The sequence below is a fragment of the Theropithecus gelada genome, chromosome 15 (assembly GCF_003255815.1).
Source record: "Theropithecus gelada isolate Dixy chromosome 15, Tgel_1.0, whole genome shotgun sequence".
NCBI lineage: Eukaryota > Metazoa > Chordata > Mammalia > Primates > Cercopithecidae > Theropithecus > Theropithecus gelada.
Window position 1 is genome coordinate 108,346,730 of NC_037683.1, and position 22,279 is coordinate 108,369,008.

General features: G+C 38.1%; 1 protein-coding gene across 2 annotated transcripts in view; it reads left to right on the forward strand.

Annotated features, from left to right (window-relative positions):
* LOC112607927 (contactin-associated protein-like 3) overlaps positions 1-22,279 on the forward strand; it is a 236,635-nt gene that overhangs the window by 118,194 nt on the left and 96,162 nt on the right. For both annotated transcript variants that reach the window (XM_025359296.1, XM_025359295.1), the window contains exons 4-7: positions 1,334-1,481; positions 17,312-17,515; positions 18,194-18,378; positions 19,566-19,709. In XM_025359296.1, coding sequence (XP_025215081.1) covers positions 1,334-1,481; positions 17,312-17,515; positions 18,194-18,378; positions 19,566-19,709 — 681 coding nt within the window. The remainder of the gene's footprint in view (positions 1-1,333; positions 1,482-17,311; positions 17,516-18,193; positions 18,379-19,565; positions 19,710-22,279) is intronic.

Consider the following 22,279-nt stretch of genomic DNA (forward strand, 5'->3'; position numbering starts at 1 on the left):
TCCCTTTCCTTTTCCTTCCCCCTCCCCTCCCCTCCCCTTTTGTCTTGTCTTGTCTTGTCTTGTCTTGTCTTTTCGAGATGGAGTCTCACACTGTTGCCCAGGCTGGAGTGCAGTGGTGCAATCTCGGCTCACTGCAAGCTCTACCTCCCAGGTTCACACCATTCTCCTGCCTCAGCCTCCCGAGGAGCTGGGACTACAGGCGCCCGCCACCACACCCGGCTGACTTTTTTTGTATTTTTAGTAGAGACAGGGTTTCACCGTGTCAACCAGGATGGTCTAGATCTCCTGACCTCATGATCCGCCCGACTCAGCCCCCAAAGTGCAGGGATTACAGGCGTGAGGCAGTGTGCCCGGCCCTAAGCCTGGTACATTCTTTAGTAAAGTAAAATAATTAGGTAGGAAACATTCTTGATTCTTGGTTGAACTAACTGCTGGCCTGTGCCATACATAGATATTAACTATGTGCCCCAGTCATGTTAGGTGATAGCACAAGAGCATTAACCCTTTCCTTGTTCTCACACATGCCATATTCTTAAAAATCTGAAAACAATGAAAAAATATCTAAAACAACTTTGTTTGCTTGCACTCTGATCCTTCCCTATGTTCAGATAGCAAGACGGAGTGAAGAGTGAAAGCACGCCCCTTTGCCCTGGAGCAGATAGTGGCAGTGTGCTCCTCTTGACGCTCCCGGGAAGCGGGCCACAGGTGCGTGCAGCCGAGTTCGCTGTGAAGTGGATTCAGCCTGATAACATGGAATGAATGCTGCCGTTGAAATAAAAGCCAGATGTCATCCTGCCCACACTCTGTGATAGCTGTCCTACCTCCAGAGAGCCCTTTCTTCTTCCTAGACTGTAGTTTCTCATTTACAAATTAAGGGTGTGGGGCTGGAATCACGTCTAGGTCCCTTCCAACTATCTCACTGCAGATTCCAGGATTCTTACTGCTGCTCCTTTGCGTGTGACCATGGTGCTTGATTGCCCTGCCATGTCATGTGGCTTTTTGTGAGCATCTTTACCACTTGATTAGGGAGGAATTTGTGGGATAGCATTTTTGAAAAGTGAACTTCATGGAGGTCGCCATGTTTATAGTCATTGTCATGGTGTGGATGAAATTTAAACTACCTTGTAAATAAAGAAAACTTAGACAATGGTGACTAATCCAGGGACTGGAGAAGTTGTCACATCCTTGTTAACCATTAGCAGTGTTTCCTTTAAAACAGCAGCTTTCTGCATATTAGCAAAGCGAGCGTACCTTGCTCATTGCCATGAGAGATGACAACATGAAGATGGTACATCCTGCAGATACATTGATCCCTTTCTCTGTTTTCTCCTAGGGTTTTCCAGGAAACACAAACGCAGACAGTGTGGTGCACTACAGACTCCAGCCTCCCTTTGAAGCCAGGTTCCTGCGCTTTCTCCCTTTAGCCTGGAACCCCAGGGGTAGGATTGGGATGCGGATCGAAGTGTACGGATGTGCATATAGTAAGTGGCCTTTATTCCCTGTGTGAAATCAAGGTCAGCATGAGATTCTGTCAAAGCCAAACTGTGAAAGCCAATGTCAGCATGAAATGTTGAACTTGACTTTTTCTGTCTTTTTAAATAGCTGGGCAAGTGGAACTGGTTTTTATGGAAAGCTTCTAGTGTCTTCCCATGACAATATGGACTTCAGTTACTGTCTTTTATAGTCGAATTTAGAGGTGGACCTGAACTGAAACTTATCTGTCTTTAGATTCCCAGAGTTTAGCAGAGTGCTTGCAATATGGTAGGCATCTAATCAAACTAATACAATTCAAACTAACAACAGATGATGCTATTTTTCTGAAGCTGAGATGACACCCTGTCTGGGAAAACAGGAGTGGTACTGGGGGCAGTGGGGTGATTTCTCGCAATCTCTTAGTTCTCTGTGTTTTTCTCTACTAACGTCCTCTTTTGCACAGCATGCTGTCGCTTCACTTGATCTTCCGTTGGTGGGAGCCTGTGTTTAGTCAGCCTCTTTTCTCATCTATTCCTTGTTACAAAAGTGGAAAGGATGGAGCTGACATGAATATAACGCAAACAAAAAGCAGGCAGTGAAATTATTTGGTGGTACTCAGTGACACAGTTGCCACTTGATGTTCTAGAACATACTTGTATTCTTTCTTTACATTATCAAAAAAATGCTTTAAAATTATTGTCAAAATGAAATAAAATTTAAAAATACCCTTGTATAAAACTGGAGAACAAGTCAAAGAGTAGCCTGGATGGAAATGTCTTAAGTGGTTTCAACTTGGGTCAGGCCGGACGTTCATATCACACCATTTACACACAGTCACTCCCATTCTCTGCCTAGTCACAGCTTTAGCCCTGCAGAATATTAATTTTCTAAAGCATGATAACAACATCTGTCATTCATGCGGCATTTAATGTCTCGGATACTATTATTTCCATTTTATTACTTAACCCGTGTACAACCCAGTTAATTTCTTAAGTCTGCCTCTGTTTTTTAGTGTTTACACTTCTACAGGGCTAAATATAATGGTGTTGCTTTACCAACAGTCTTTTTTCTTCCACTTATTGTTCATTTCCTTCCATCCCTGTTTTTTTTCTGGGGCCTATAACTGTGCTGTCTGTTTCAATGGCTAAGATGTCTGATATTTAGAATTTCTCTTTGATGCTATGAAATTACCTTCTCCTCTCATTACTCTGAAACAACTTCAGGTTTACTGACTTCAAAGTAGAACATGCTCTTTGATGGGATTTGCCATTAACTTGATGTTCCTTCATGAAGAGATACTACTGCAGTTCCTTGGGCTGGAGGTTGGTACCAGGAAGATCAAAGCCCCATAACTGATTCCAGGAAGGACCAATGGGCGGTGCAGCTGCCATGCAATCTGCTGGCACCATTAACTTCTCTAAACATGCTGTTGGCCATAAGGGATTACTAGTAAAAAAAAACCCAAACATGCAGACAGATAATATATGACCATTGCTAACTAACTAAAAGTAATTATTTAGAACAAGTGGACATCTACATTGTCTTTTGTTCCTTAGAAGAATAATTGTTCAAGTGTGGTCATTTTATTTTTATTGTTGACAGTAATACAATCCTTTAGGACTTATGTTAATAATGGTAGTTTCAGTATTTTCATTTGCATTTCCACTGCCCTGTTTGTTTTCTAGAACGTTGCTTATAATGACTTATAATATCCCTGCCAGGCAGCATCTCTTCCCATTTATCTAGTTATGTATTTATCAGTTTATTTCTTTGTATTTTAAGAGGCAAGTTCTCACTGTGTTGCCCAGGCTGGAGCGCAGTGGCTGCTGGCACAGTCCCACTGCTGATCAGCTCGGGAGCCTTCACCTGCTTCATGTGGGAGCTGGGCTAGTTCGCTCCTCCTTAAGCAACCTGGTGGTCCTCCGCTTAGAGGGATCACCATTTGATGCTAAAATTTGTTCAGACACCTGATCATCATAGCGCACCCCTGGGCCCCATGGATCCCCCCACCTCAGCCTCCTGAATAGCTGGGACTGCCCAGCCGTAGTTTTATTTGCTTTTCTACACTTCATTTGCAATGATAGATTCATTATTCCTTTAAACTGTATGTGTTTTCACAGACTCCTGGCTTAGTCTATGAATGTACCTCTATTTCCACTTCTAGCCTGGGGATCGGTTGTAGGTTCTCCCAGAGTTGCTGCTTAAGTGCAGAATAAAGCCATGAGCACAGATGGCCTTGGGCCCTTCTTGACACCTGTTTTTCCATGCACCTTTGCATGCTACTCTTCTTGCCACTCCTTAAAGGCTAACATTATCCACAGATTGGTTCTAGGTCTTCTATCCTGCTCCCAAGCTCTCTCTGAGCCTTTTATCCACTTCCATGAGTTTTCAGTAGCATTTACACGCTGGCTGATAGCTTTCAAATATGTATCTGCAGCCCAGCTCCAACCTCTGGTACCAACCTCTCTTCACTGGCTCTGTGAACACTTAAAACTCAGTTGTCTATCTTCTCATTTTCCATTGTCTTCTATCTTATAAAACGATACCAACAGCCACCTATTGACTGAAATCCGATTCTGTCTCCTAAATGTTTTGAATTTCTCTCTTTCCCTCCAGTTTAGCCTAAATGAGCACCAGCCTCCTAAATCAGCTGTTCATCTCTGGTCTTGACCTTTCCAGTTTTTAGTCCACACAATAATCAGGATGATTCCTAGGAAAAACATGCACATCCGATTGTTCAAACATGCTTAAAGCCACACCCAAGACACTAGGATTGGTTCCCAGAGCCCTTAGAAAAATAAATTCCCTATGCTCTACTGCCTGCCCAGGCCTTTGAGGGCATCTCTCAAGAACAAAAGGGAACTCCCAGATTCTTTTGCCAGAACCCTATGAGTCCTTGACGCATCTATCTCCCTTGCCCTCCATGTCCAGTGAATCACGAAATTCTGTATTCTTCCCTCCACATTACACCTTGCCTGATTTCAGCTCTCTCCAGCTCTACTACCGACTTAATCTAAACTTGGTGTCCCACGGAATATGGAAATTGCCTTCCAAGTTTAGGTCATTCTGTGTCTGCTCATAGCTGACATACTACATTATATTCTCCGCACTGCAACTCAAGTTACCTTTTAAAAATGCTGAACTAATACAGTTATGTCCCTGTTTAATACCATCAGTGGCTTTCCATTGTTCCTAAAATAACATCCAGACTCCCAGCAAGGCCTGGAGGAGCTTGTCCCTGGATAACTCTCCAGTGCTACCTCTTGCTGCCATCACCTGCTACCTGTCCACTGTCAATTGTATCAAGCTTCTTACTGACTCAAAGCCTTTATGCCTGTGGTCTCCCCTGCTTGAAATGCTCCTTCCCCGTGTTCTCAACTGGCTATTTACTCCTCCTCCTTTGGATCTTAGTTTAAATGATGCTTCCTAGGCCATCACTCTAAATTTGGTTCCTCATTATAACTTCCCAGGAAGCCTATGACTTCATGTGCTATAGTCACTTTTCATAATGTATCTGTATTTGTCTTATTAGAGGCCTAATTTCCTTTTTCCTCGTTAGACTTCAGGCTACACCGGGGTAAGATACATTCATTGCCGTAACATTAGCAACTAATACAGAGCCAGGGACATACTAAGTGCACCATAGCTTTGCATTGAGTGAATGAATGAATGAAGCAATTCAGAAAAATGTCTGATAGATGATAACAAAATCCGAATAATGAATCCAAATTTCAGATATTTATTTCTCTCTTATACTAGCCATCCAGGCAAGGCAGGTATCTTGGAGATTATATTGTTATAAATTGTAGTATTAAAAATTATAATAACTCTAGTAAAAACAGCAAATATAAGATTTTACAGTTACGTTTCCATTCTTCCATCTGATATTTGATGCATCTTTATGTAGTAGAAAGGCAGTTATTAACACCCAGATATTCCAAGTGAGCAATCTGAGAAGACACCAAGGTCCGGCAGTGCAGGAGCTACAAATAACACCAGAGACAGGGAGAGGACTCCAGTCCTCTGACTATCAATTCTATGTTCTTGATGGGTAATAACTGCCGAGGTTTTATAAAGGATAATTGTATTGATACTTGTTTTGACATATTGCTACATTGATTGATGGCAGCAGCTTCTTTTCTCCTTTCAGAGAGATGGCATCAAGCCTCATTATATTGTATTTAAACATTTAGTGTTTGATTGTGTGCCTTCCCCCTTTTTATCATGCCACCTTTAATTATCCTCAACTTCAGAGTTCTTTAAATCACTGCACTTTCTTTGATATTAATGAAAACCTAGAACAGTCCTCTTCCTGTTGTTTTCTCAAGTGGTTAGTGTCCTTTCCATCTCTTTTTTTTAAATATTTATTTTTTATTATTATTATACTTTAAGTTCTAGGGTACATGTGCATAACGTGCAGGTTTGTTACATATGTATACTTGTGCCATGTTGCTGTGCTGCACCCATCAACTCGTCATTTACATCAGGTATAACTCCCAATGCAATCCCTCCCCCCTCCCCCCTCCCCATGATAGGCCCCGGTGTGTGATGTTCCCCTTCCCAAGTCCAAGTGATCTCATTGTTCAGTTCCCACCTATGAGTGAGAACATGCGGTGTTTGGTTTTCTGTTCTTGTGATAGTTTGCTAAGAATGATGGTTTCCAGCTGCATCCATGTTCCTACAAAGGACACGAACTCATCCTTTTTTATGGCTGCATAGTATTCCATGGTGTATATGTGCCACATATTCTTAATCCAGTCTGTCACTGATGGACATTTGGGTTGATTCCAAGTCTTTGCTATTGTGAATAGTGCCTCAATAAACATATGTGTGCATGTCTTTATAGCAGCATGATTTATAATCCTTTGGGTATATCCCCAGTAATGGGATGGCTGGGTCATATGGTACATCTAGTTCTAGATCCTTGAGGAATCGCCATACTGTTTTCCATAATGGTTGAACTAGTTTACAATGCCACCAACAGTGTAAAAGTGTTCCTATTTCTCCACATCCTCTCCAGCACCTGTTGTTTCCTGACTTTTTAATGATTGCCATTCTAACTGGTGTGAGATGGTATCTTATTGTGGTTTTGATTTGCATTTCTCTGATGGCCAGTGATGATGAGCATTTTTTCATGTGTCTGTTGGCTGTATGAATGTCTTCTTTAATTCCCAGTCCACTAGCGCAGATTTTAAGGGTTCACATCCCACTCCATGCTACTGTTTTAGTATTTTCACTAGATAATACTCAAACATGGCTTTTGTCTGATTCACGTTTCTGTTACATTGAGATTGGGCTTCTATTCCTTTGTAAGTCATGGCAATAATTCATGAAATAAAAAGTATTGAAGGTTGACTGTATAAATAACCAAGAAGAGCTTGGTTCGCCACTTTTTTGTCCCTTAATGGTGGAAAATTTGGTCAGGGAGGGCATCTGGGAGTGGTGGATTCTTTTCTAAAATGCTAATACTTGGAGTACAGCCCAGATAATTAACAGAATTCTAAACTGTTCTTTTCATGAAGATTTCTTTTATAATGTCCCAAGTGAAAATCATTTTTTATTGCTCATAGGTAATTCTTTATTCATGCATTTTCTGTTACATTTTCTTATCACTTAGTCTTCAAATAGTTTTATACGTCATTCAGACTCTGTCTTACATAGCTATGCTAGTACCAGTCAGTCCTCTTCTTATTCATCGTTCTAGCTTCACTAATTAGGTTGAACCATATATTTGCCAATTTTGTAGATCAAATACAGTTGAATATTAGCAGTTTCATATGGATTAACTGAGTGCTGTACTGTTTTCTGTAGGAACAACAGACAGCAAGTGGAGGTTTCCAATAAAACAAAATTAATAGTGACTGGACAAAAGAAGCAAATTTTATTTTCTCCCTTTGAAAATTTTACCTGTCCTTGATTAGAATTTGAGACATGGGAAATTTTCATAACTCCTGAGATGGTCCAAGTTTGTATTGCTTCATTGGTGTGCTAATGAAGTTAGACCTACCTACCTCTCTGAAGTTCCTTTAATTGTTCTATCACTTTTTACATATACATTCTGTGCTAGTTTGCATCACTGGCACCAATTCTGCACCTGTCCCTTGCCAGCGCCTGTGAGTGGCGTATGCTTCCCTGCCCCCTGATTTTTGAGCCGGCCATGTGACTTACTTTGGCTAATGGTAGGCAGAGTCGAGTCTATGGTGTATCCACTGTCCTCCTCTGTGTCTACCATTACCCTGATATAAGCATGCCTGAACTGTGAATTCCAGTAAAATGAAGAGAGATACATACTTTACATATTTTGAAGCTGTTTCATTAAATGCATATAGATTGGAAATTGTTTTATCTTCCTTAAAATTGATTTTTTGTAATTATGAAATATCCTTGTTTATTTCTAATGCCTCCTGCCTATAAGTCTGCATTCTCTTATGATAGTACTGTATAGCTATACCAGATTTCTTTTGGTTAGTGTTTTCATGGAATATCTTTTCCATTCTTTCCTTTCAAACTTTTTGTCTTCATATGTAAGGACTCTTTCTTTATTATTTAAACCCAGTCTGGAAATCATTGAGTTTTAGTTGGTATATTTAGTCCACTTATATTAGATGTAATTACTGACATGTGAAATTGTAGATGACATGTTACTCTCTGTTTTATATTTGGTTCACTTGTTTTATACTCCTCTTCCTCTCCTCTTCTTTTGAGTTAATCAAGTTTAATTTTTCCAGTTTTTCCGCTATTGCTTCCTGTTTTAATTTTGTTCCCCTGGGTACTTGAACTACTACTTTTATCACTTTCCAAACAATACTAGGATTTAAGTACAACTTATGTTAGTTAAACCCCTCCGACCTTGTGCTATCTTGACACATTTTAGTTTCATACATACATGTATGTATTTTTTTATTTTTAAATCACAAAATTTAATATTATAATTTTTTTGCAATCAGTATTCACTTGAATTTACTCACATATTTACCTTCTCTGCATTTTCATGCTCTTTCTGAATCAAATTCTTTCAGCTACAAAGACTCCTTTTAATATTTGTCTTAGCCCAGTTCTACTGGTAATAAATTGTCGTATAGCTTTTGTCATATAGCTTGAAAATCGTGTTTATTTTATATGAATTTTTGAAGGCTATTTCAGCTTGCTGGAAAATACGATCTGTAGTTATTTTCTTTTGGCCTTTTAAAAATGGCATTCTAGTGTTTTCATGATGTTTATTAAGAAATCAATAGGCAATTGATTTTCATCCTATAAGGGAAATGTGTATTTTTCTTCTGGTTACTTTTGAGAATTTATTCTTTGTCTTTGATTTTCAGCACTTTTACCTTGATGTAGCTATTTTAGTTTTCATTGAATTTGTCCTCTTTGGATTTCACTAAATTTCCTTTTTCTATGAATTGATTATTAGATTGGGTAATTCTTCACTGTTATTTCTTCAAAACATTGCCTCTGTCTCGCATTTCCTTTCCTCCTTTCTGAGACTCTAATTACATCTGTCTGAGATGTTTATAACTTATTTTCTTTCTTTCTCTCTCTCTACTCCCTCCCCCTTCCTCTCTCTCTCCCTCTCCTCTTTCATCCTTTCTATTTACGCTGCAGTCTAGACATTGCATACTGCTTTATCTTCTATACTACTAATCATATCTTCTGCTATGGCCAGTCTATGGTTAAATATACCAATGAGTTATTTAGTTACTGCAATTTTCAGTTTTGCAATTTCTATTGATATATTCTCGTGAAATTCCTTATCTTGCTGTCTATTTTCTTGGAAATATTAATCACAGTTATTTTAAAGATTTTCAGTTAACTTCAATATCTGGATTATCTCTTGATCTTTTCCATTGTCTCGTTTTTGTCTTGTTTCTGTTTTGATGTCTTGATAATTTTGGCTGAATTCTGGACATTTTGGACGAAAATCTGTAGAGGCTAGAGAAGACAAAATGATCCCCCAGAGAATCCCCAGCCCAGCCTCCGATAGGCTTCTAGATGTGGCACAGATCTTAATTCAAATAAGCATTTAGCTGACTCAGTGCAGCGCCTCAGCCCCCATGAGGCCTAGTTGATATCTTATATCTGGAGTCCGGTGCTTCAGTTGTCCCAACTGAGATTTGAGGGCTTTTACCAAAATGTTTCTTTGAAAATCTCTGAATTCTGCCATCTGACTTCTAATTATGATGAGTCTACAGCGACCCTACTTCGTGACCGAGCCTCATAGCTGTCCTGTCACTTTCTGCTTGGCCACCTTGTCTCTTGTCCATTGCTCCTTAGGAGTTGACCGGTGCTTCAAAGGTAAAAGCAGAAAGAATGTTCTGAGCTTTTCTTCTAAGATCTTTACATTCTCAAGTCCTGGCCGTCCTAGAAGATCTTTAAAACTTTCAAGAAGATTATTTCAACTTTACTTGATACACATTTTCTACTTGTCCTTGGTAGGAAGTGTGGTCTTCTGAATGTTTGCTTGTCATAACTGAAAATATAACTGCATTTCTTTTAATGCCATGGGAAATGTATTGAAGAAAACAAAGTGTATGTGATTTTTTCATATAATAATGTGTTTATAATACAGTGTACTTAATATTTTGGAAAATTTTTCTGTAAAATACTGAAGTGCTAATTAAATTTCAACAAATATTTTTAAAAAGTAAATAAAGCTGGTCACAGTGGCTCATGCCTATAATCCCAGCACTTTAGGAGGCCAAGGCAGGCAGATTGATTGATTGCCTAGCCTGGGCAACATAGCAAAAACTCCATCTCTACAAAAAATACAAAAATTATCTGGACATGGTGGTGTGTGCCTGTAGTCCCAGCTATTCAGTAGGCTGAGGTGTGAGGATCACTTGATCCCAGGGAGGTCAAGGCTGCAGTGAGCCAAGATCATGCCACTGCACTTCAGCCTGGGCAACAGAGTGAGACCCTGTCTCAAAAAAAAAAAAAAGAAAATGTTTTAATAAAAAAGTAAAATAAATAGAAACCCAAAATAAGATGAAAAAGTAAATCCATGTCCATCAGAAATAAGTAAGTTGAAGAACTGGAATGTGAACCTACTCACAGAGGATTCCAGACTCTGTGTAGTCGACTGTTTATCTCTACCAGGAAATGGGAGAAGGAGAAAAGAGAGAGGAAAGAAAAGAAATAGAGAGGAGAGATCACGCATGAAAATTAAAGAGAGAGATCAAGGCCTTTACTGAGAATGTAGAACCAAGGCATGTTTTCCCTGAGTTCCTCTTACTATGCCCAGAAGGAAAGAATGTATGTGAGTGAATAAAGGCAAATATTTCCTAGGAAAGCTTTGTGTATTCACCGATTGCAGGATTCAGTATTCTTATCCTCCCCAAATTGATCTACAGAATCCCAATACACCTATTCTAACTTATTATTATATTAAAAGGAATCATCACTAGTCTTTAGAGAAATAAAAAAAATCACAATGAGAAACCACTATACACCTAGCAGAATGGCTAGAATTACAAAGAGTGAAAACACCAAGTGTTTGGCAAAGCTATGGAATTCTCATACATTGCTGGTGGGAAATGTGAAAATGATGCTATCACTTTGGAAGACAATTTGGCATTCTTCTAAGCTAAATATACACTTAACATATAACTCAGCAATTCCACTCCCATGTATTTACCTTGGAGAAATGAATGCATATGTCAACACAAAGATGTATGTGTGAATGTTCCTAGCAGCTTTATTTATAAAGTTTAAACCTGGAAACAGTCCAAATGTCTATCAGCAGGTAAATGGATAAACAAGTTGTCAAGCAGTTGAATACCCCAAGCAATAAGAAATAACAGGCTGTTGATATATGCAACAGCGTGCATGTATCTCAGAAACATTACACTTAGCAAAGGAACCCAGACACAAAAGAATACATACACATTATACAATTCTATGAAATTTTGGAACTGACAGAACTAATCTGTAGTTACAGAATGTAGATCACTGGTTTCCTGGGTCTGGGTCTGGGTGACAGCGTTGGGGGTTTGATACAAATGGCAATTAGTAAGTTGATATGAAATTGCCTATACCTTGATTTTTTGGCAATAACTTAGGTATATATATTTGTTAAAACTCATTGAACTGTAACCTTAAATTTATTGAATATAAATTATAACTGTGAAAATGATATTCATGTTTCCATATTGGAATTGTGGAGTTCTTTGTTTTGTTTTTGAGAGGGAATCTCTCTCTGTCGCCCAGGCTGGCATGCAGTGGTGTGATCTTGGCTCACTGCAACCTCTGCCTCCTGGGTTCAAGCTATTCTCCCACCTCAGCCTCCTGAGTAGCTGAGATTACAGGCATGCACCACCACACCCAGCTGATTTTTTTGTATTTTTAGTAGATGGGGTTTTACCATGTTGGCCAGGCTGGTCTTGAACTCCTAACCTCAAATGATCCGCCCATCTTTGCCTCCCAAAGTGCTGGGATTACTCCTGGCCCCATGTTGGAATTAATATTCAATTTATTTAGAGAGTAAACTGTAATTTGCCCATTATCCCTGAAAAATCATCCTGAAGCCTTCGTGCCTCACAGCTACCTAGTTCACTTATTAAATATGCAAACCCCCGGGTCTCACCCACAGAAATCCTGATTCCTGGTCTGGTTGAGGCTCACGTTCTAAAGTCTCCGAGTGATCACTCCTAGTCGATCTGAATGAGGGTGGCTGATAGAACACTTTAAGAAAATTTCTGTGGAATAGTGTTGTTTTTTTTTTTCTTTTGTAAGACATCAGTGTTTGCACCCTATAGAATCTTGCTGTTTTCAAACAATATTTTCCTCTCAATGTTGATATGTTTCTCCTGAAAAGGCGGTACAAGGTAGGATGGGGATGACATGCCTGTGCTTAGAATGACAGTGAGAAGCAGAGAAGTAGTAATGAGAAGCCGGAATTAAGAGTACATTCTGGGTGTGGAAAATGTGAAAGGAGGCCAGGCGGGGTGGCTCATGCCTGTAATCCCAGCACTTTCTGAAGCTGAGGCAGGAAGATTGCTTGAGCCCAGGAATTCCAGACCAGCCTTGGCATCATAGTGAGACCCCGTCTCTAGAAAAAAATTAAAAAATTAGCCAGGCATTGTAGTGCATGCCTGTAGTCCCAGCTACTTGGGAGGCTGAGGCTGGAGGATCACTCGGTCCCAGGAGTTCAAGGCTGCAGTGAGCTATGAAGGGACCACTGCACTACAGCATGGGCAACAGAGTGAGTCTCTGTTTCTAATAAAAGTAAAATGTGAAGGCAAAATATGGTATAAGGAAATAAGGGAAATAGCAACTCAAAATTACTTGTATCTTAGCTTTTCAGAGACTTCATACTTTGCAGGAGTCTAAAGCAGGTAGACTCCTTCCTTATCGTTTCTTAGAAGTCATTCTGGACCAGATGCCTGTTTACAGAAACATCACAGTGAATGTGGCAGAAACAATCATATTTCAGGATTATATGTCCTCTTTTCTATACTGTGGGCTCCTTGAAAGTAATTCATTGCCTTCTGCATTTTTATATTTCACCAAGCATATGGAAGGCCTTCAGTGAATATTAGCTGTATGAATTAGGACATAACACATTTTAGCCAAATTACTTCTGACGCAGTTCTTCCTAGACATGTGAATATTTTGTATGACAAAGTTCTTTATCTTACAAGAATTAGCATTTGGGAACTTTGTGAACATATCTGTCCTTAGCTCTTCCAGTATTCTTTGAGGAAGCGTGGCGAAGACGTTATAATTGCACCAATAATCTTCAAGTATCATTTTAAAACCCTCATGGTCCTCTAACACAAGAAAATGAGACAGACATATTAATACTTCTGAGTAAGATTGATTGAAGTGAGTCAGCCCAGGAACAAGCTGGCTGGCAGAGAAGGAGCTGTGTAACTGTGGATGAATGGTTGCAAATCTCTTCTTCCTGATGGAAACTGAAGATTTCCTAGGTCCTTCAGAACTTAAATCTGCTATCATTTTAAGGTGTCTACTTTCCTATAAATTGCCTATGTGCTATTTTAAACTAATTTCTACCTCTTTTCTCTGCCCAGTGCCCTGACAATAATGAGGCAGATGTCCACTGAGGGCACCCCATGTATTAACTCATTTAACCCTCACAACAACCTTGTGAGAGAGGAATGTATGTGTAATCACTTCACATATGAGGAAACTGAGGCACAGAGAAGCTATGTAACTTACCCAGGATGGAACCGGGATTCAGGCCCACACAGTACTCTAGTGTACTAGGAAATGTAGCTCCTGATCTAATGGTGACAAACTAACGTGTCGGGTCCACATTGCTAATACTGATAGAGATTCAGCAGTCAAAACTATAATCTTAATTAATAAAGCTAATAATTATAAACTAAATTCATATAAAATTAGAAAAGCACTTCCTACTTTAAACCACGAGCTAAGTTTTCTTCATTCATTTTGGATAGCAAGGCTTTTCTTCTGCAAACTTTGAGGAACGTTGGATTTTACTGTAAACAAAATAAGTGACATTAATTTTCCATTATCCCACTACATTTCCTATTTATACAATTGAATTTCATACAAAGGATTTTTTCCAGTGGGTTTCTGATAAAAGATTATATTAAACGTGTTACTGGAATTATTTTATTTTAGTGTTTTATTCAAATATATATTGTAGGGGAATATTTGTATTGATTGTGGCTAGGTAGGAGAACTGTTTTTTTCTTGAGACGGAGTCGTGCTCTGTTGCCCAGATTGGAGTGCGTGGCACAATCACTGCAAACTGCAGCCTCAACCTCCCGGGCTCAAGCGATCCTCTGACCTCACCCTTCCAAGTAGCTGGGACCATAGGCAAGTGTAACCAGTCTTGCCATGCTGCCCAGGCTGGTCTCCAACTCTTGGGCTCAAGTGATCTGCCCGCGTCAGCCTCCCAAAGCGTTGGCATTACAGGCATGAGCCACTGCACCTGACCAGTTGGGAGAACTTTTCTTTGCTCTTGCAAGTGTTTTAAAATGCTAAAAGTATGACTTCTGTGGACAAGTGGGAAGAGAGTTTACCTTTTAACATTACTTCTAAGCACCAAGACTTGAAATTTTGCTTCTCCAGTGGGAGGATCTTATTCAAGAGGGACTATGTGGGAGTTGTCCCTCTCCAGTGCTGATCTTGGCGAGCTCATTAGTGTTGACTTACTGAACTCTATGCTTTCCATCCCAAACATCGTTTTTTGTTTCATATTTTCATTTATTGACTTCATAAATCATAGTTGAGTGTTTTATGCTTTTTAGGAAGTTTGAATTTGCAATTCATTCTTCTGTTTTTATTTTGAAATATGCATAATGAGCGATATTATTTCTAGATACAAGCACTAGCAGTTACAATGAAGAGAAAATCAAGGTATTAGCTAAAGGACAAAAGAATTTCAAGGTCATTGCTTTATGTCTCTTTTAGTTGATATTTTTTTACTATTCTATTTGCCTGAGGGAAACATTCCAGGAAATACACTTCACATGCCTTAGAAGATCAGTACCGCTGTTGGAGAGTAATAGTAAACATAGAATGAAAAAAGAAACGTATAGGTTGCAGTAATCCAGAAAAAACCTTTTTGGGAAGAAAACTTTTTTTGTAGTCAACTGAAAAAAATAGCTCAAATATTAGCATTTTCTTTAAGCAACAAATAAAGACATGATAAAAACTGAAGTATTAGGGCATTGCTAAAAATGTGGAAGTCTGTAGTCAATCTTTTTCAAGTTTCCCTTAGTTTATGGCCATGGAATAATAATCTTAGATATCTTCATTTCCATTTGACAGAGAGTTTTGTTTTTATCATGAATGTATAATAAGTTATATAACAAGGAATAATTGTTTAGTTTATACACAGTTTACTCAGAATGTGTTTATTCATCATGCACTTGATACATTAATTCCATATGAGTACATTAGCCCAATGTGAGCAAATCAAACTTCTAAATTTTTAAATGATACATAAAATGGACAATTCTTGAAGTGCAGTTTATTATATATAGTTCAGATAATGTGAATGAAATGGATAGCCATGCAAAAAATACTAGTAATATTTTTTTGAAATTAAATATAATTAAACAAATAATGCCATCTTATTGACTTGAATGACATCAGCTAGTCAGCTTCAAATAGTTTCATATCTCACTGGATTTTCATGCATCATTTATTAAATAAATATATGTTTCAAAGGACAGTTGCTTATTTTTCTTTTTACTTTTGAAAAAGATTTTCTGGGTAATTTTGACAAATATCAAATATTATTTTTTATTACTGATAAAATAAAACAACTTGTTTTTTGATGAGCTGAACATATGTGACATTTATAGTGAATTATAAGACCTGACAGAGTGCTGAGAGAGTGTGGCAGCATTGGAGTTCTGACAAGCTACAGCAGGAAGAACCAAACCAGAGGTGTTAAGGCCATGCTGTCTCAACAAAGCATCCAAGAAAACAAAACCTCTGTGTCTTTATCAGTCAGGGCTCTCCAGAGAAACGGAACCAACAGGATGTGTGATGTGTGTGTGTGCGTGTGTGTGTGTGTGTGTGTGTAGAGTTATTTAAGGAAATGGCTTACCTGATTGTAGGGACTGGCAAGTCCTAAGTAAGAGTTGATATTGCAGCTGGAGTCCAAAGGTTGTCTGGAGGCAAAATTCCTTCCTCCCTAGAGAACTTCAGGTTTCTTTCTTTCTTTTACAGCCTTCAACTGATTGGATGAGGCCCACCCACATTATGGAGTTTAACCTGCTTTACTCAATGTCTACTGATTTATTATTGATTACCTCTAAAAAATACCTGCACAGCAACATCTAGTATTTAACCAAAAACTGTTTACCATGGCCTAGCCAAGTTGACGCATTGCAGTTCTCATTAGCAGTACTGTTAGCCGAGGGTTGAGAAAAATATTACATGTCATCTCATTTAAAATACATTTACTACATGTCTAAAGCAGTATTTAATAAGTATGATATGTGTGTGTTTCTGCATCTTTACAAACAGACAAAATCTTTAGTAAAGTAGGTACATGTGTAAGAATCAAGAGAAGCCAAAGCTACTGGGAATAAATAAAGGTATTTAAATTGAGTGACACTGGTATTTAATATATGATAGACTGGATTAAGAAAATGTGGCACATATACATCATGGAATACTATGCAACCATAAAAAAGGATTGAGTTTATGTCCTTTGTAGGGACATGGATGAAGCTGGAAACCATCATTCTCAGCAAACTATTGCAAGAACAAAAAATCAGACGCTGCATGTTCTCACTCATAGGTGGGAACTGAACAATGAGAACACTTGGACACAGGAAGGGGGACATCACACACTGGGGCCTGTTGTGGGGTGGGGGGAGGGATAGCATTAGGAGATACACCTAATGTAAAAGACGAGTCAATAGGTACAGCCCACCAACATGGCGCATGTATACATATGTAACAAACCAGCACGTTGTGCACATGTACCCTAGAACTTAAAGTGTAATAAAAAAATAAAATAATGACCTTAAAATAAAGACTTTATGTAGTAAAATACAACTTCTTTCCTGATTGTTTTTAATCAAATAGAATGAGAAGAAATGGGCTGCTTTTATCTTAAAGATAAGAGCCATTGGGAGTAGATTAATAAAAGCATTTCTCGCTGATGAAGTTTGAGAAAATGTTAGAAAAATCTAACAGTGGGTATTACGTATATCAACTCATGATGCCAACAGAAAATATATTATTGTCAGTTGTTTCCTTCAATGAATGGATTAGAAATGCAATGTGTGTCTATGTGTGTGTGGTGTGGCATATTGATGCACACAGTTTCAGTGTGCTACTGTATGGCATATTTATATTTAGAATTTCTTTTTAATATCCTCTTTCCTAGAATCTGAGGTGGTTTGTTTTGATGGACAAAGTGCTCTGCTGTACAAACTTGATAAAAAACCTTTAAAACCAGTAAGGGACGTTATTTCTTTGAAATTTAAAGCCATACAGAGCAATGGAATTCTACTTCACAGAGAAGGACAACATGGAAATCACATTACTCTGGAATTAATTAAAGGAAAACTTGTCTTTTTTCTTAATTCAGGTAAAAAAATACTTGAACTTTTATACCGGTAGTTTAAAAAAATCTGTTTACATGAAAGTACATTTGTTGGTACTCAGTCTTTTCATAGTTAGATAAAATGACCGTATAATTCATCATCTAAACCAGAACACTTTTAAGAAAAAAAAAATACACAAGTGATAGTTACTCTGGGACAGTAAGCACAAAGTAGAACTGCAATGAACAAATGTAAATGAAAGTTTAAGAGCATTACTAACAGATGCATGTAATATGTACATATCCTAAGTATGATTTCTGTAAACAGCCTATATTGTGACAGACTATGCAAGAAGATCACCATATATGTGTATAATATATATGTAATATACGATTACACATATCATAAAAACAAGAATGGATCCTTATAAAATTATGAGATAATGCTGATAATGAGGTTCTAAGAAAGAAAATATTTGCAGTGTAAATATAAATGTCATGAATAATAGAAAAAATAAATTACTAAGAAAAATTTCAGTGAAGTGTAGAATTGAACTTAAAGAAATAAAAACAGTGTAAGGATGTTGTGTTCAAGATAAGGAGAAAGTGAGAAAACAACTCTGTAAGATGCAAAGTTGGAAGCAAACTGTGATGCTCAACTAAAAAAGGGAAGCCATGATTTTGAACAGAAATAACTCAGTGTTTTTTTCCCTCTCCTTTCAGGCAATGCTAAGCTGCCTACCACTATTGCTCCTGTGACCCTCACCCTGGGCAGCCTGCTGGACGACCAGCAATGGCATTCTGTCCTCATTGAGCTCCTCGACACGCAGGTCAACTTCACTGTGGACAAACACACTCATCATTTCCAAGCAAAGGGAGAATCCAGTTACTTGGATCTTAATTTTGAGGTTCTTATAGATATATAGTTTAAATTAAATATAACCTGAAAAATAAGCTAACTGCATAGAGAAATGCCATTTTATAGTTATTCATAACTAAGTTGATTAATAGTAATAGGTATGTCTGTCCTGGTGCTATGAAACTGTTTATGCCTTCTAATAGGTCAATTTATTATTATAGATCATCTTTTCCACCTTGAAAGGAAGTAAACAGTCAGTGTTAGGTTTAGGAAATCTACAAATGAAGAAATATCAAAGCAGCAAGCAATGTTATTAAATGTATTCATTTGAATACATTTCATTTGAAATTTCATCTGGTATATTACACTTGTTGTTTGACTATGCAGATTCCTGGGGGATTTTTTTCTTGTCTTGGTGCAATCCTAACCAACATAGCGTTATCTAGGATCACTTTGAGAAGTTAACAAGATATACACCAATAGATATATTAAATAACAAGAAAGTCAGAAGCTCACATATAAACAATTTCCTGATTTTTTTAAGGCAGTCATTCTTTTTGCAACCCATTGCCCATATGTATCTAAGCTACACTGTTAAATAGCATCTATTCTTCCCGTCCTTCACAGGACACCTTAAAGTGTATGAAGGATCAGAACAAACCAGAAAAACTATGATGTTTAAGTGACTTTGGCATATAATATTAAACTGAAGATACTAGTCCTATATCAGATTATTCAGTTTTATTACTTTAACCATGTAATAGCAGAAGATAATATCTAATGCACAGGTTGGCATCAGGCCAAGTTTGGCCATTTTTTAATAAAAAAATTAAAAGCCTGTTTTTGTTCAAAAGAGAAAGTTTTATTGGAACATATTCTCTTTCTTTATGTATTGTCTATGGCCACATTGGTACTCCAGTGTCAGAGCTGAGTATTGCAAAAGAGATCCTCTGACCCACAAAACAACATTTACTACATGGCTGAAAAATGTTCGACGTGGTAGAAGATGTGTGTTGACTTCTTCCTTTAAGTTTGTTCAGAACTGTCTGGTGCCAGAAATGAAGGTATTAACAGCTGCCACTATGACAGAACACTTCATTTGGAATTAGCAAGCATGGAAATATAAGATAATGGGAATGGATTTGTAACAGTTAGTACTAGAGCTATTATAGATGCTTTAAACACGTAATCTGAAAATCACTAAACAATGTTATTTATGTCATTTTTCTTTCTAAGATCAGCTTTGGGGGAGTTCCGACACCTGGAAGAGCACGGGCATTCACACGTAAAAGCTTTCATGGCTGTTTAGAAAATCTGTATTATAATGGAGTGGATGTTACCGAATTAGCCAAGAAACACAAACCACAGATCCTCATGATGGTAAGGAAGCCTAATGGGAAGGAAAGAAAAAAGGACATTTTATCATTTGCATTTAAAAATTATTCATGTGAAGTCTCCATTTCATATAATATTTTAAGAATCAACTCTTACTTTAACAGCTGCCCATTTAATATAGTAATTTATTTTTATTTTTTATTTTTATTTTTTGAGACAGAGTCTCCCTCTTGTCTCCCAGGCTGGAGTGCAGTGGCACAATCTCAGCTCACTGCAACCTCTGCCTCCCGGGTTCAAGCAATTCTCCTGCCTCAGCCTCCTGAGTAGCTGGGATTACAGGTGCCCGCCACCACGCCCAGCTAATTTTTGTACTTTTAGTAGAGATGGGGTTTCGCCATGTTGGCCACGCTGGTAACAAACTCCTGATCTTAGGTGATCTGTCCACCTCGGCCTCCCAAAATGCTGGAATTACAGGCGTGAGCCACTGTGCCCGGCCATCTTTTTTTTTTTTTTTTTTTTTTCTTCTTCGAGATGCAGTCTTGCTCTGTTGCCCAGACTAGAGTGTAGTGGTACAATATTGGCTCATTGCAACCTCTGCCTCCCGGGTTCAAGCCATTCTCCTGCCTCAGCCTCCCAAGTAGCTGGGACTACAGGTGTGTGCCACCACACCTGGCTAATTTCTTTTAGTAGAGACGGGGTTTCGCCACATTGGCCAGGCTGGTCTTGAACTCCTGACCTCAGACAATACACTCGCTTCGGCCTCCCAAAATGCTGGGATTACAGGCATAAGCCACTGTACCCAGCCTAATACAGTAATTTTTTATTATGCATAAAAAGTTATAAAGTAAATATGCCTGTTGGGACATAGTTGTTTCGTTTTTAAATGAAATAAAATAACTTTCTGTTTTTACATGGAAATCAGAATGCATATGTCTCATGTGTTTTTGGTGTTATTATTCACAGGAGACCAATTATTTTGCAATGGCAATCCCTAATGATCTATTCCCTAGTCAACTGGAAATACTTCCAAATCAGTTAATAAACTTCTTTCAATGTTTAAAGTTTGAAATATCTAAGCTGAGGTTAAAGGGAAAGCTCCTGTTTAGTTGTCAGTGTCTCTCAGAAGCACATCATGGGAATATTCATTCGTATTGTTGTAAAAATGTTTCCTTTCCTGTTTCGTGCTGGAGGAGTTGGCTCATGGGTTGCAGGACCAAAACCTGAAAACATCTCTGACTCTGTCACCAGGCCACATGATGAATACATCACTTAGGTTAGCATGAGAAAAAGGGAAAAACGGCTGTGAAGCCCATGAACTTTCCAAGAAGGTAAAGGAGAAAAAAAAAAACAAAGATGGGTTTGAAGTCTTAAGTTCTACTATGAACAGCACCATGCTGAGATCATAAAAATGAAAAATACCATCAAGATACATGAAAAAGGAAACACCAGAGGGAACATTGATAACAAGACTCCACAGAGCACAGCTTCCTCTGACAAGATGAAAAAGAAATGAAAAGAGGAAGGAGATCAATGGAACAGCCCCTCTACCTAAAGTTTCTGTCCGTGGAGAAACTGACATTTAAGTGCTGCCCAACTGGAAAAAGAAAAAAGACCCGGTTATTGAAGTTGGCTTTATTGGAGATGCGTTACTCAGATACAGATGCAAAGATGGGTTTGGCCAATGGGCATCCGTGTCAAGAAGCCTAACCTAACACATTCTGAACATTAAGCTACCTGTTATCTGCCAGTCCTTGGTGTTCAGAAGAGTCCCTCCTCCTCACCCTAACTTCTATGAGGCTCTTTCCAAATATACTGTCATTGAGGTGAATACGAGTGAGTTGGGCCTTATGACACAAGGAGACAAGACTATTTGAGGAAAATAGGCACAGGTTTTCATACACATTTCATGTTATTCTGAATTACTGCTGGGTTCACTGATGGAATTATTAATTGAGTGTAGCCAGTAAGGGGAACCACAGTTACACTGGTATTTCTGGGTTCTGGATATCATCCTCAAGAAAACTATTTACTAATTACATTGAATGAGGTTATTTAAATGTGTAAGGTTCACACAAAAACAAAAAGACAATTCATTCCAAATTGTGCGTATGGATATATAATGTTATTTATGGGAATTCCATTTTCAGAATTACTACAATTTTATGTGTTCTGTATGAAAACAGGAAAATAGTTGTTCCAATATATAAAAGGAAAACGTTTAAAACTATATTTTATTGGCAAAATCAGTTGCCAGAATTCATTCCGTCGACTACCAAGCACTCCTCTGTGGCAAGAAGCCCTGCCTGTCTGTTGTATGTAGCAGGCAGCTACCCGCGTAAATGATGAGGGCAAGAAATATGCAGCTGATAAAAAGATAACATGTAATAGTCCAGTGATTAAATGTGTACTACGGATCAGCGCCAATGACTCGTAAGCTTTTGGTATTCAATTCGTTACAGCAAATGTTTTCTTTTTAAATTTTCTTCTGCAAACGTTTTCTTGTAATGAAAACTATTTCCCATTCAGCAGAATTACAAAAATAGTCAAGAAGAAATGTTCTGATTGATGTATGCAGTTATAGTGTATATTAAAGATTATAATAAAATGATAACTGA